Source organism: Oncorhynchus masou, chromosome 30, assembly GCF_036934945.1.
Source record: "Oncorhynchus masou masou isolate Uvic2021 chromosome 30, UVic_Omas_1.1, whole genome shotgun sequence".
In the NCBI taxonomy this organism is placed as follows: Eukaryota; Metazoa; Chordata; class Actinopteri; order Salmoniformes; family Salmonidae; genus Oncorhynchus; species Oncorhynchus masou.
Window position 1 is genome coordinate 26,585,617 of NC_088241.1, and position 16,050 is coordinate 26,601,666.

The following is a 16,050-nucleotide window of genomic DNA, read 5'->3' on the forward strand; positions in this document are numbered from 1 at the left end:
GTTTGTGTTCTGTTTATTTGTACGTGTGTGTACATGTGCGGAAGGGGAATATAAAAGATCTTCGGCGTGTCATCCGGTGATGCAGGATGCAAGGAGGCAGCAGGAAGACGAGAGAGACCAACTTGGTCCATCCATCGTCACATATCCCCTGTCCTCCCCACCACCGCCACTACCAACCCCTCCTATGACCTCTTCCCCTGCCAGCCAAAAAGCCCTTGGGGTGTGTGCAGTGAGTGAGGGGGTGAGTTCCCAGCCCTGCCTTGGCATGTACCTGGGCTCGTGGTACCCGCTGGTGGTATGGGTGACAGGGGAGGGGAGGTGACTGAGAGTGTCTCTGGCAGATCTAACCCTGCCTGGCCCCAGAAAACATCCAGCCAGACCCACAAGCCTCTCTCTCTCTCCCTCTGAGGCACCAATGAAAGACAAGTGAGCTGGACTAAACACACACACACACACACACACACACCACCCCCCTGCCACACACACACACAAACAACACACATCCTGGCTTTCTCAAAAAAAGGTCACTTTATAGCATCTGACTCAAAGGGCTAAGGCGGAGCGTGACGGTATCTGCCTGGACGGGTGACAGCGATGTCATACGTCTGCCTCCCAGGCTGTTTTCTCTCTCTGGAACATGAGGAGGAATAGAAGCCTGGCAGCTGGGTGTCTTAAGCAGAGGCCCACTTGACCTTAGGAAAGCAGCAGCAGAATACGGGGGAAATTCAGGATGTTTTGGTAATCACCATTTCTAAAGCAGCTGCTGCTGGGTTAATTATTATGTCTCTACCCCCCCCCCCCCGTCTGTGAGAGTATCATCAGCCGGAGTCCTGAACCAAACAGTTGGCGACAGGTCACCGGGAGAGCGGAGATATGCCTTGCAGAACAGAGACCCACGAAGGTCCTGCCACATCTTTCACTGTTATAACATCACTCTCTACCAGTGGAGGCTGGTGGGAGGCGTTATAGGACAGGATCATTGTAACGGCTGGAATGGAATCAATGGAACGGATTCAAATGTGTGGTTCCCATATGTTTGATGCGTTTCATACCATTCCATGTATTCCATTGTTGCCGTTACTATGAGCCCGTCCTCCTATAGCTCCACCAGCCGCCATTGCTCCCTACATAACACACACTGCCCCAGATACAGCCCTTTTACAATATACAGTACCTTGTGTGCTCCTACACACACACACACACACACACACACACACACACACACACACACACACACACACACACACACACACACACACACACAGCTACTTTAATGCATCTCCCTTTCATTATTTATGCTCCTGTCAGACTGGCCAGTCGGCCTGTCTATCAATCATCTTCTGCCAGATGGTGTGTGTGTAGGCGTGCGAGTGTGTTTGTGTGCGTGCGTGCGCGGTGTGCATGCCTGCATACATGTGTGTGTGTGTGTACACAACTGAGCCCGTGTGTTTGTGTTGACCACCTCGGGGGCCATTCCTGCTGGCAGATCCAGTCCAGTGAATCTCCCCGCCATATGTGACATGAGCTGTCAATCAGCGAGCCAAAAAAGGTCTGCTCAACATATCCTCACAATTGGCCTTTCCTCTAAACACATGATCCTAAGGCATGTTTATCATCATCCCTACTACCCTCCTCAATGTCTCCCCTTCTCATCACGGCACTGACAGGCTGCCCACATAACATAGATGAAAAATATGTCTGAGGATCTGAGTATTAGAGTAGGCCTAAATGTAGAGAAAAACATCATTTTTTCCCCTCACTGTTTGTGAGAAGGGTGAGTTTTGTGCCAGAGGGTGACTTTACCGTCATTAAAATCTCTTGTGAGAGTGGCAAACAATGAGTGGACGTTCCCTCTGTTTACTCAATGTTATTTTGTGTCCAGGTCATGTGCCAAGTTCGCTAAAAATACTTTCCTATCTATTTAAAGGACCTAAGGTTGTTTGACAGCTCTGCCCTGGCTCTTACCTGTGGGGTCCAGTAGGGGGTTGGCGGCGCCCCAGCGGTGGTAGAGTGTCGCCAGGTCATTGGAGTTGCAGTTCTTCAGGAAGCTCAAGATGTCCATGGGCAGCTCTGGTGTCTCCACCCTCCGTGCCTCCTCCTGTTTCACCTCCGCATGCTGGGCTGAGGATGAGTAGGAGGAAGAGGAGGAGGATACCTGGACGGCGCTCCCTAGTGTCTGGGAGTGGGAGGCTCCGTAGCCCTGGCCTGCCGTGGTGGTGTTGTGGGCTGAGCGCTCTGCCCTGGGTCTGCCCTGGGACTGGGGGTGAGACTGGGTGTGGGACTGGGAGCTGCTGGACTTGGGCTGGGGCTGAGGCGAGCTCCTGGCTCTGCTGTACTCTGCCAGGCCATGTTTGCTGGACAGCATGAATCCAAGGCCTTCTTGAGGCAACATGTACCTATCCACCAGCCTAGTGGTTCCTCCAACACTGGGGCTAGGGGCTGAGTGTCGCTGGGGAGCCCCGGCTGCAGTGCTCTTCTCCAGGGAGCCGGTCGAGGAGCCTCCCCGTGGGTAGATCTCCACCCTGGGCCTGGAGTTGGAGCGAGAGCGCTGGCCCTGATCCGGCACAGCCTCGCCTCTCTGTCTGCTGCCTGCCCTGGGAGGCCGCACACTCTGGGAGCCTGAGGCAGAGGAGGAGGATCCTTGTGTGGAGGAGGAAGAGGTGCTGGGTTGACTGGCTGCCCTGTCCCTGCCGTCTTTCCTCTGGCCCCCATTCAACGATGGGGGGCGTGTGCGGGGGGTGCGCACCACAGGGGGCAACGGGGGACACTCCCTCCCATCCAGAGCAGGAGGAGGGCCCGTGCGTCTCCTGGAGGACGAACCCTCTCGGGGGCCCTTGAAGCCATTCTTCAGGAGGGCCCATTTGGGGGCCAGGGTGCTGCTGTTGATACGATGGGCGACAGTCTGGTGCATCCACAGCACCTCCAGGTAGTGGGTGGAGTGGGAGCAGTAGGAGCACTTATGACTGGGCAGGCCCTTCTGCTGAAGGGCTGAGGAGGCCGGGCCCCTGTGACCCTCGGCTCTCACACACAGGTCCAGAGGAGCAACATGGTGAGGGTCAGTGGGTGAACTGCTCTCGGCGGTGCATTTGTCTCTTGACGGCCGGGCAGAGAGGTAAGGGTGGGGGGCAGAGGATGGAGCAAGCCCATCGAGGAGGGCCCTCTTCAGCTTGGGGAAGCTACTGGGGGTGCCTCTCTCAGAGCTGGAGCTGGGGTTGGGAATTGGAATGGGGCTGCCGTCACAGGTGTGCTGGAGACGTAGATGGGACAGGAAGGCAGAGGACTCTGTGCTGACAAAGTCACACAGGCTGCAGACGTAAGGCTTCTCATCTGTGGAAGGCAAAACAGAACAGAGATGGTTTGGTCACCTCTCTGAAACATTCACCCAGTGGTGGGAAAAGTACTTAATTGTCATACTTGAGTGAAAGTAATTAATACACAATGACTCAAGTAAAAGTGAAAGTCACCCAGTAAAATACTACTTGAGTAAAAGTCTAAAAGTATCTGGTTTTAAAGTATCTGGTGGAAAAAAGTACAAAATGTTCATACTTGAGTAAAAAGTAATTGCATCAAATTCTTTATATTATATTAAGCAAACCAGATGTATTTCTTTATGGACAGACAGGGCCACACTCTCAGACATTATTACAAACAGTAGAAAATAGAGCCACGACTACATGGAACTCTTTCATGTCAGATAGCTCAAGCTAGCATTCAAATCTGATTTCTTTTAAAAACAGATAAAACAACACCTCGTGACACAAAGAGACACACACTAGTACATTGTAAATGTGTGATTGTGGAGCAGTGTACATTTTTATAGCGCACAACGTCTAGTGTGATGCATTGTTTTATTAATGATGTGGACAATGTTTTTATTGCGATCTGTTGTTTTATTCCTGTATGGACCCCAGGAAGACTAGAGGCTGCCTTGGCAGCAGCTAATGGGGATCCTAATAAAATACTAAATACATTAGTGAGTCCGCCAGATCAGAGGTAGTAGGGATGAAGGTGCGTGAATTGGACCATATCGCTCTCCTGCCTGAGCATTCCAAATGTAACGAGCACTTTTGGATGTCGGGGAAAATGTATGGTATGAGTAGAAAGCACATATTTTCTTTGGGAATGTAGTGGAGTAAAAGTCAAAGTTGTCAAAAACTAAGTAGGAAAGTAAAGTACGGGTACCCCCCCAAAAAACACATAAAGAGAAGCCAGTTCAGAAACAGAACCTGAGTCCCTGCCTCAGCCGACGCATGAGATTGCACCAATTAGACGCGACGTGATTGTTTGGCGCCTTATTTGGCTGCGTGATTGTATTTCAGCTGACCGGTTCTGCTCACATCCTGCTACCACTTGCTGCCACTGATAGTATGCTTTTGCTTCCTTTGCCTCCACCTGTTAGGTTCTGTTTTCCTGCTGGGGGATTGGTATAGTTTCCCGCGCTCACTGCTTGTAGGTCATTTTATATTCTGACGCTTTGATTGGGCAGTGAGCTACCCTGAAGGAGCCGAGCCGATATCAGCAAGACTGGCATTATCCATTCTTTAATAAATTGTTAAACATATCTCTGACCTTGGTGTTTCTTTTCTGAACTTTCTGTATTTTTTTTTACTTAGTTAATGTACACCACTGCATTCTTCAAGCATTATATGAACATTCTGTCTTACTAGCGTCTATGAAACATTCTACAAAACATTGATCTGCCTAGAGATGTGCTTGAAATAGTAGCTGACAGGTTTAATTGAGTCATGTTCCATGAAAAAGGGGGTGTTGTGCTTCCTCATGACCACTTGGTGACAGTGTTGGCCTAAATACCAAAGCATAAGAATATATGGAGAGAATCTGAATGGATACCTCATGTCCCCTCTCCTCGAACCTCCTTCTCAAAACCCATAGGAGCAGGTCAGAGGGGTGGGAATTCTGATTTTCTTATACAATGGGTTTGGAGAAGGAGGCCAGGAGAAAGGACAAGGGTCAAGGAAATGCAATTGAGATTTTCCCACAGGCTAAAATGTATGGCATTCGCATCTGATTCAGTGCATCTGTACATGTCACAAAATAATGTCATTCCAGATTATTTCGACATATGAGAGTATGTATCGGGAAATGAACAACATGTAGAAATTCACTCTGATGCGAGAAGTATTCGTAGGCCTAATGATGAGTATGATCACGGTTTCTGATATCACAACAAGAATAACTGAAAGGAAAATAGTCTTCCTTCCTTTTGATACCCTGATTAATGTATTTAATTGGCTGCATTACTACACTGCATTACTACAATGTTGGCAGAAAATTGAATGTTAATTTTTCTACCAAAAGCCGCCTCCAAAGTTGTTTTAAAGAATTTGGCAATACATCCAACCGGCCTCACAAGCGCAGACCACGTGTAACCACACCAGGCCAGGACCTCCGCATCTGGCCTCTTCACCTGCGGAATCGTCTGAGACCAGCCGCCCGGACACCCGGGTCGTCATCCTTACCAGGGTCTTGACCTGACTGCAGTTCGGCGTCGTAACCAACTTCAGTGGGCAAATGCTCACCTTCGATGGCCCTGGCACGCTGGAGAGGTCACTCTGCATGAGCCAAATGGTGGTCACACCAGATACCGACTCGTTTTCTGATCCACGCTCCTCCTTTATTTAAGGTATTTGTGATCAACAGATGCATATCTGTATTCTCAGTCATGTAAAATACATAGATTAGGGCCTAATGAATTGATTTCAAATGACTGATTTCCTTATCTGAACTGTAACTCAGTCAAATCTTTCAAATTGTTGCATGTTGCGTTTATATTTTTGTTCAGTGTATATTTCTACTGTTTGTAGCGTGCAGTTGTCAATGTTCGCCACATGGTGGCATATATACTGAGTTCCCCCTGCACACACACATAAACAGAACCCCACGCAATCTATCACACATAAACATGAGTACAAAAACACTCACACACCCACACTACTCCAGAGCACTAATCACACACCTCTCACTCTCTCTCCCTCACACCGGAAGAAACACAAGACACACACCAATGTCCAGTAACACTTCTTGAGGCCCCTTAAGGCGGCAATCAGCAGTTGAAACAATAACAAGGCATGCTCCTCGCCCCCAGGACTGGCGATATGTAACCACTCTCTAATTCATAGACAGAGCAATGGATGTTTAGTACAAACATCAGGGTCAAACAAGCTTATATGTTGGGTTATGCTGGGGTACCGGAGTTGAACGAAGCTCATGAGGCATTTCTAAGATATATTCTTCAAGAATCAAAATGGGTACATATCCTTCATTTATCATTACAAAAATGGGAAGTAGCAACTCCAGACTGCCCCTTTAATTAAGAAGGACATGTCCACACACTCAGTGCCTTGTGATGTACAAGACCTCCCTTGCCCACTGAAACAAATGGGCATGCACACACACACACACACACACACACACACACACACACACAGACACACACACACACACACCACACACACCACTGTGTTTCCACTCCTCAATTAGAACATGCCACTGCCATCTGCTTTTCATTTTGGCTTCCCTATTATCCACATACTGCAGTGGCTAGCACCCAGCCAGGGTTGGGCTGGAAGCTAATCTCTGTGTGTGTGTGTGTGTGTGTGTGTGTGTGTGTGTGTGTGTGTGTGTGTGTGTGTGTGTGTGTGTGTGTGTGTGTGTGTGTGTGTGTGTGTGTGTGTGTGTGTGTGTGTGTGTGTGTGTGTGTGTGTGTGTGAGAGCGTGTTTTACATTTGACATTTTAGTCATTTAGCTGTTATCCAGAGCTACTTATTGTTAATGCATTCATCTTAAGATAGCTAGGTGAGACAACCACATCTCTCAGTCATACGTAGCTACTTTATTGAGTAAAAATGTACTATCAGAAAAGTCTGTGGTCGTAGGTGGTGCATGCGTGCATGTCTGTGTTTGAGGAGGGGAAAGCCCTGGTTCCCATAGAGCTGTCAGTGCCATAACCTGCCTCACTGCCAAGGGGAAACCACGGGGGGAAATAACATCCATCTGACATAAACAAACACTGGGTGGGATGTCTGCCATTAACTGCACACCTCCCTCGCTCCCTCCCTCCTTCGCTTTCTCCCTCCCTCGCTCCCTCCCTCCCTCCTTCCCTCCCTCCCTCGCTCCCTCCCTCCCTCCCTTCTTCGATTGCTCCCTCCCTCCCTCCTTCGCTTGCTCCCTCCCTCCCTCCTTCGCTCGCTCGCTCCCTCCCTCCCTCCTTCGCTCCCTCACCCCCCCCCCCCCCCCACTCGGCACTCCGTGGGAGTCAAGGCAATCGAGACTGACACTGCAGCGACGCCCCTCTCCTCCACGTGTAGTGCAGCCAGGCAGGGAATCCTGGAACCCAGAACCAGATCTTGCTTGCGCTCGCCATTTCCACTGCCTACAGTAACCATACAAACAAACATTCTAAACCTACATTACTCAGCCATTTAGAAAGCCTGTCCACACTTCATGAGTAACGGCCTGTCTCTGTCTGGGATCGATAAGAGTGATGGACAGGGTGGCAACCTGCCAACTCCTCAGCATTGTATCACCTCACCTCCATGGACCTGATCACCTGGGCAGCACACGCCTGCAGACATGCAGTCATGTTCATTGGCATTTCCAAACTATAAACAACATTGTCAACAGTGCAAACCTTGAATGAACCCCTGATTTGAATGACTTGGGGACCGATTCAATCACATCCGCTTTAACCAACATCCGCACAGCTGATGTCTTGACGTGTCGGAGGTGGAACGGCGTAAGAGCTGTCAAATCCACAAGGGGCTCTCGGTATACCCAAAGCGGACATTGCCATTGGCTGCACGGAGTCGCATTAAGAGAAATCTTGCAGCCATGCAGCCTTGTTTACTGGAATGTGAGATGTAATCTACACCTTCATCAGGCTGATATAAATCCTTATTATTTTGTTTAATGATTTTAATTTGGAGTATGATTATTTTTGATATAGCCTGGACTTTCTCGCTCTGAACTTCTAAGGAGAGTGGGACTGGTGTGGCTTCGTGACAATGATCACATTTGACAGCTCCAACGCAGTTCCACCTCCGACACCGCCAAAACATTGGCTATGCGGTTTGGCCGGATATTGCCGTTCAACGCTTGATCTGATTGAATCTAGGCCTTAGTCTGCCCACCTGCCAACCAGATCACCTGTCTGTCAGCACGCTCGAGTGAAGTCTCGGAGTGAGTGGCTGTGCGTGTGCGTGTGTATAACTGAGTGTGCACATGCATTTATTTGTATTTTACCCTTATTTTACCAGGTATGTTGACTCACAATACATTCTCATTTACAGCAACGACATGGGGAATAGTTACAGAGGAGAGGAATGGGATGAATGAGCCAATATTGGAAACTGGGGAGGATTCGGTGGCCATGATGGTATGAAGGCCAGATTGGGAATTTAGCCAGGACCCCAGTGTTAACACCCCTACTCTTATAATAAAGTGCCATGGAATCTTTAGTGACCACAGAGAGTCAGGGCACCCGTTTAACCTCCATTCTGAAAGACGGCACCCTACACAGGGCAATGTTCCCAATCACTGCTACTGGGGCTTTGGGATCTTTTGTTTTAGACCACAGGAAAGAGTGCCTCCTACTGGCCCTCCAACACCACTTCCAGCAGCATCTGGTCTCCCACCCAGGACCAACCCTGTTTAGCTTCAGAGGCAAGCCAGCAGTGGGATGCAGGGAGGTATGCTGCTGGTGCATGCTAGGTGTGTGTGTGTCCTCTGAGAGTATGTGTGTCCATTAGGAGTGTCTCTATAAATAACAAATCCCTGAGACGTGGGGAGCAGGAGAGGGATCAGGGTGACTGGATGGCGTCAGCGGGGATTAGGTAACCAGCCAGTGGAACATAGAGGGTATAGGTAGGGCAGAGGACGCCCTACTAGGCCCTGTTACCTGACTGTCTGACAGGGGATCTGAGATGGCTCTTTCCACCTTCTCCTCCCTACTTAATCCTCCACCCTCTCCGCCTCCCTCCTCCCTCTCTGTAGACGACTTTGACAACCACTTTGAAAAGAAGACTGACGACATCCGCTTCTCATTCGCTCAGCCTATTGAGTCCAGTGGTCCCACAGAACTACCCTACAACTTGACCGCTTCCTCCCTTCTCTCTCCAGATGAAATCCTGCGGCTAGTGAGGCCCGGCTGCCCAACAACCTGCCCGCTCGACCACATCCCCTCCTCCCTTCTCTAGACCATCTCTGGAGGCCTTCTCCCATTCGTCACTACCCCCATCAACTCATCCCTGACCACTGGCTGTGTCCCCTCTGACTTCAAAACGGTCCAAAGTCACTCCCCTCCTCTAATGTCAAAAACTACAGACCAGTATCCCTTCTTTCTTTTCTTTCCAAAACGCTTGAATATGCTGTCTCTAACCAACTCTCTCACTATCTATCTCTGAACAATCTTCTTGACACCAACCAGTCAGGCTTCACGACAGTTCACTCAATCGAGACCGCTCTTCTCTGTGTCAGAGGCTCTCGGCATTGCCAAAGCTGACTCTCTCCTCTGTTCCCATCCTCCTAGATCTATCCGCTGCCTTCGACACTCCTCTCCACCCTCTTGGGCTGGGTGTCTCAGGCTCTGCACACTCTTGGATTGCATCTTACCTGGCAAGCCGCTCGTACTAGGTGACGTGGAGAGGATCTGTATCTGCGCCACATACTCTCACTACTGGTGTCCCCCAGGGATCGGTTCTAGGCCCTCTCCTCTTCTCTCAATACACTAAGTCACTCGGCTCCGAAATAACCTCATGATTTTTCCTATCATTACTATGCGGATGACACTCAATTACTTTTCTCATTCCCCCCTTCTGATGCCCAGGTGGCGAAACACATCTCTGCGTGCCTGGCAGATATCTTAACTTAGAAGTTGGCTCCCCACCTCAAGCTCAACATTGACAAGACGCACCTGCTCTTCCTCCCGGGGAAGGCCTTCCCGCTCCAAGACCTCTCCATCACAGTTGACAACTCCACGGTGTCCCCCTACGAGAGTGCAAAGAACCTTGACGAGACCCTGGACAACACCCTGTCGTTCTCTGCAGATGTCAAAGTAGTGACTTGCTCCTGCAGGTTCATACGCTACAACATCTGTAGAGTACGACCCTACCCCACACAGGAAGCAGCGCAGGTCCTAATCCAGGCACTTGTCATCTCCTGTCTGCACTACGCTCTTGGCTGGGCCCCCGCTTGTGCCATCAAACCCCTGCAACTTATCCATAATGCCTTAGCCCGCCTGGTGTTCAACCTTCCCAAGTTTTCACATCACTCCACTCCTCTGCACACTCCACTGGTTTCCAGTCGAAGCTTGGATCCACGACAAGACCATGGTACTTGCCTACAGAGCAGCAAGAGGAACTGCCCCTCCCTCCCTTCAGGCTGTACTCATACCCTACACCCGCAACCCGCATTCTGCTACCCCTGGTCTCTTGACCCTCCCACTAGGACAGCAGTGTCCCTGCCCATATTGCAAAAACATGTGAAACTCAACCTCTTCAAAGAGTATCTTAAGAAACCCATTGCTGTGATCTTAAACTCTCCTCAATCTCTCATTAGCCTGGTCCCAGATCTGTTTGTGCGGACTCCTATGGTCATTGTGATGACAAATATTGAGTTGTCTATTCTGCACTAGCAGTTCTGGAGCCAGGCTACTCACTCATGGCTCTGACTGCACGAGCTAATATTCTTAATGTTCTCATACATAGGATGTTATATGCAGTAGCCTAAGGGATATCATAAGTAAGATTCCTTCTCTGCATACTAACTGAATAAATACCTGTTTCTGTCTGAGGATTTAGTACATGAATGACAAACAGGAAGTTCACAACAGACATGAAAAGGTGTTTTCTTTTTTTTTCTTGTGTGTGACACAATGTCGACTAAAAAAGCAACAAGTGCTCTTTTCTTTCTTTAGTCGACTGAACTTCTATGGTTGGGTGTTCTCATGCCATTTCTCTATTTCTCTCTGCTCAATTTTCAAACATTCTCATGTTGAAAGCTTGAGGGGGAGAAAAGAATACAGATATTTCACTGTAAATAATTTAAAAAGGAGAGCAAAAACATATTCACACAGATAAAAGGGGGGGTTTCCTGAGACAGGAAAAGCTGAAATAGCAGACTGCTCGAGCCCGAAGAAAAGCTACTTCTATTTCTGACATTCTAAACCGCCAGGGAAGAGAGTGAAAGACTAAGCTCTGATTCTTAACTGTGTATGAAAACATGATAAGCAGAGACATATTTTCAACAAGTTAGTGCCAACACTGACACCCACTCAAATACCTGTCTGTACCCTACGGAAGAATGAAACATACATACCAAGCAATCTTGAATCTTAAATCAACCCAGATGTATATGTTTATCATGATTTTTTTCCCCACGGTGTTTATAGCTCAAGATTTTCTTGACCGTGTTTATGACGGTGAAGAAATGACAGGCATTCCAAACATTCCAACTCCATTGTGATGCCACTTTCAAAGCACAAGCGTTCATCAAACCACCCATTGACTTTTCATCATGGTCTGCTTTTGTCAACAGTCTTGTTGTTTTCAACAGTGGCTTGAACACAAATGAGAATATAATGACCCGACATGATACAGTCTATCATGTTGTTTCTGTAAAGCACACTCAAAAACAGATCCTGAGCAGTTCCGACTATCGCCACAGGGTGGCTCATGTCCCCATTCTATATGGGACTGAGTTGATGAGATGGAATCACAATGATAGGGATCTCACCAACAGATGTTTGCTAGTGAGAGTGTCAAGATCAGGGGCCTTGAAAGAGCTTGAAAAGGAATGAGCTCCTACAGCATGCTTAACATAGTCCTTACATTGAAGCTTATCTCTTGGCTGTTGTCATTCTAAATCTGCATACAACATCTGCGTGTTGAGGACAGAGCTAAATATCTTCCTGTTGTCAGAGAAAAGGTTTTGTTTACATTCTATTTCCTCTCAAATATTGCCCAATTCCCCCCTCACTAGTCCAACTAAGGTCACCTGACAGAAGGCTTATATTAACAGTCGAGGTATGTTCACTAACCTGCCAGTTGGACTGCATTGGCGGTGCTCATCTCAGGGGCGTCCTCTCCCAGGGTGGAGGCTGGTGGTGAGTTCCCGTACCCTGGGGTGCTGGGCCTGCTGGGGGAGCCTGATTCGGGGTCACTGATGGATCCCCAGCGGTCCACTCCTTGCCCTGCCCTGTTGTCCCCTCCGGACCCGGAACCCCTGCCCCCGTCTCGCCTCTGGTGGACCCGCTGGTGCACAATCATTTGGTGGCGGCTGCGGAACACCTTTCCGCACTCGAAGCACTCGGTGGACTTGGCCTGGCTCTGCTGGAAGGACGAGGGACGTCGGCCCTGGCGGGAGGAGGGACGGTACTCCGAGTCGCTCAGGCTCTCGGGGGTGCGCTCCCCCGGGGAGGTGTGGTGGCTACTACCCCCTCCCCCGCTGGCACTGCTGCGTCTCCCTGAGCGTCTCTCCCTCTGCTGGCCCTCCAGGATGTAGCGGCTGCTCTCCTTCTCGTACACCACGGTCCCTCCAGCCAGGGCCTCGTCCCCTTCTCCACCTACCGTAGCCTTTATACTGTATAACTCCACAGGCTCCAGAACCCTGCCCCGAGTAGCTAGCTGCCAGGCCTGGTAGCTGCAAACTGGGTCCAGCTCGGGGATTCTCTGGCCCAAGCGCCTCTTCTCTTCCTGGGGCTTTTCTTTGGCAGCTGGGCGGAGGCTGAGGTAGTCCAAGAGGCGCCTTTTGGCACTGGGAGAGTCCCCGTCGTCACTAGGTCTCTGGCCCTGTGTCGGCTGCTTAGCCTGGTTGTGGACCTTCTCGTGAGCCCTCAGGCTCTCTCGGTCATGAAACAGGTTGCCACACTTGGAGCAAACCTGGTAAAGGCTTGTGGAGGTCATATTGGTCTCTGGGTCTTGGGTCACGTCGTTGATGGTGGCCGCGGCCTCTTGAGAGTCTGCCTTGGGTTTCCCCCGGCCGGAGGCCTTGGAACCATTGTGGGTCTTCATGTGGCTCTTGAGGAACCAGGCTTCCCTGAAGCGACGGCCACACACCCGACAACAGTGCTCAAGGAGGCCTGCGTGTTTCTTCATGTGGGACTTAAGGAACCAGGCCTGTGTGAACACCTGGCCACACGTCTCACAGGGGAAGGCACCATCAGTGACCTGAGTCCCTGCTTCTCCCTCCGTTACCACTGCCTCCTGACTCACTGGGTTAGTCTCGTCCTCCATGTCGGCTGTGATGTGGACCTTCTCGATGTGACTGAGGAGTTGGTCCTCACGCTGGGTCTGGTACCCGCACAGACGGCAGCAATATGGCCGCTGCTCAGAGCTCGACTTCTCCCTTTTGACGCTCCTCACCGCCGTCTTCCCTATGCCCTCTTCTGTGTTAGCGTCTCCGTTGACGACCCTGTTACAGGCCGAGCTGCTCTTCGTCGGACTGGTTCCACCGTCCAGGCCCTCGGACACACCCACTTCACCTGACCCCTCCTCTTCCTCCTCTGGCCCCTCCTCCTCCTCGGGGTGGTGGCTAGTGAGTGTGCGCAGTTTGTGGCTGCGGATGTGGACCTTGAGGTTGCCCTTCTGGGAGGCGCGGTGGTCGCAGTAGGGACACTTGTAGGGGCGTGCGCCTGTGTGGCGCCGCATGTGCTGCGACAGAGAGCTCTGGAAGGGGAAGCTGCGGCCACACACGTTGCAGTCGTAGGCTGAGGCCTTGTCTTCTTCCCCCTCTTCTCCATCTCCTCCATGGCTGGCCTTGCCACCCTCTTCCCCCAACGCCAATCCACCCGCCTGGGTCTCCATGTCCTCCACTCCTCCTCCGCTCTCTCTAGGGTTCATGGTGCTATGCCGCCCACTCCAACTCCCTGCCTGCGCTAGCTCGCTAACAGTGGATCGACACTGCTATCTGCAGTAGCTCATCTAGCTCTAGCGTTCTGCGTCTGTATCAGCCAATCCCAATGCTATCTGTCCGTGCTCATCCACTGCCAACTGTATGGTTGCATCCAGTGCTATTTAGGCCATGTTCATCTGACACTCTTTGCTTAGTGAATCCAATGCCATCTATCGGTCTTCATCCATGCAGTGACAGTCAGTGAATCCAACACTGTCGATGTCTCTGCACCTGCTATAGGGCCCTTTGTGAAATGGCTTACACAGCGCTATCTGGAATCGCACATCTCCGGGTACCTTACACTGTGTCAGACAGAATCAGCCATGGTATATGGCAACACATTGAGCTCTATCTGTGGCTGTGTAGAGTCAGACACTGTTACTCCATGTCCCCACTCCTGTTCAGTTCACTGGCTGGCTTTTCTTTGGCTTTATTTTTCATCACATCAGCAGCTCCCAGGTTGCATCACTCTCTGTGAGCTCTCTGTACAGCCTGTGCAGGTCCTCACCCTGAGAGAGAGAGAGAGAGAGAGAGCAAATGAAATTGAGTACTCACTAATTATGATAAATGTTTCTAAATGTCTTTTATATCTTGTTCAACATGCTTATTTTGGCAATACAGAAATGGAAAGAGAGAGAGAGAGAGAGAGAGAGAGAGAGAGAGAGAGAGAGAGAGAGAGAGAGAGAGAGAGAGAGAGAGAGAACAAAGAGACAGCATTAGCATAGCCAAAGCATGCCACTTCACCTACAGTGATCCGCTACACATTTGCATATTCATATCTCCAGGTAAGTGTCAGAGCATGCAGCACGTGTGTACGTTTCTATATCAGTAAGCACGTCAGCGTGTGTATGGGGTGATATCATATGTAAGTCTGTTGAAATGTCAGACAGAGAGGGCCACTGTGTGTGATTGTGCATGGCGCTGCCACTGACGCCACTCCAGCTGAGTCGACACTTTGAACACAATCGCACCGCAGAGCAACGTTCATTCACATCAGCAAGATCAGCACCAGTAGCCTGAGCCTAGCCAACATATTCCCCACGCCCGCTTCAACTGACACTATCACATGGCAGGGATCTTAAGCACACAACAGGAAGTTGCTCTTTTTACTCTTCCAGAGTGTAGAGAGTAATATATATATATAATATATATATATATATATATATATATATATATATATATATATATATATATATAGAGAGAGAGAGAGAGAGAGAGAGAGAGAGAGAGAGAGAGAGAGACAGAGAGAGAGAGAGAGAGAGAGAGAGAGAGAGAGAGAGAGAGAGAGAGAGAGAGACAGACAGACAGAGAGAGACAGAGAGACAGAGACAGAGACAGAGACAGAGACAGAGAGAGAGAGAGAGACAGAGAGAGAGAGAGAGAGAGAGAGAGAGAGAGAGAGAGAGAGAGAGAGAGACAGAGAGAGAGAGAGAGAGAGAGAGACAGAGAGAGAGAGAGAGAGAGAGACAGAGAGAGAGAGAGAGAGAGAGAGAGAGAGAGAGACAGAGACAGAGACAGAGACAGAGACAGAGAGAGAGAGAGAGACAGAGAGAGAGAGAGAGAGAGAGAGACAGAGAGAGACAGAGAGAGAGAGAGACAGAGAGAGAGAGAGAGACAGAGAGAGAGAGACAGAGAGAGAGACAGAGAGAGAGAGAGAGAGAGACAGAGAGAGATCATTTATGAGTTGCTTTACACTCGCTCTCCTGTCTCAATCTCACTGTTGCAAGTTCCACAATTCTGAATGTGGGCTCAACAAAAGCCCAATTGAAGTGCAGGACACATACCAACAAAGGCACCAACTAATGTGAACTTTTCACCTCGAAAAGCCCCTTACTGTATTCAGATTCATTTCAATTTGACAAGATACCAGAAGAGACTAAAAGGGATGATAAATATATAGAAAGGAAGAATAATAGAGGAGTGAGTTGGAGTTATAAGGAAGGTTGATTGACAGCACGATTACAGGTTATTACATAACTCATAGCTCACTAGACTGAGTGACTGACTATCGTTATAAGTGGATAATTGACCATGATCACAAGAGGATGAGGTGGGAAATGAGGGGCTATCAAAACACACACACGCGTGCAGATTCACACACACACACACACACACACACACACACACACACACACACACACA

The 16,050-nt window shown here is 49.7% G+C and overlaps 1 protein-coding gene across 3 annotated transcripts in view; it reads right to left on the minus strand.

Annotated features, from left to right (window-relative positions):
• The window catches only part of LOC135522455 (zinc finger protein 516-like), a 76,993-nt gene that overhangs the window by 11,738 nt on the left and 49,205 nt on the right, over nt 1-16,050 (minus strand). For all 3 annotated transcript variants that reach the window (XM_064948727.1, XM_064948728.1, XM_064948729.1), the window contains 2 exons: nt 12,056-14,417; nt 1,966-3,327 (listed from right to left, as the gene is read on the minus strand). In XM_064948727.1, coding sequence (XP_064804799.1) covers nt 1,966-3,327; nt 12,056-13,856 — 3,163 coding nt within the window. In that variant the 5' untranslated portion in view covers nt 13,857-14,417. The remainder of the gene's footprint in view (nt 1-1,965; nt 3,328-12,055; nt 14,418-16,050) is intronic.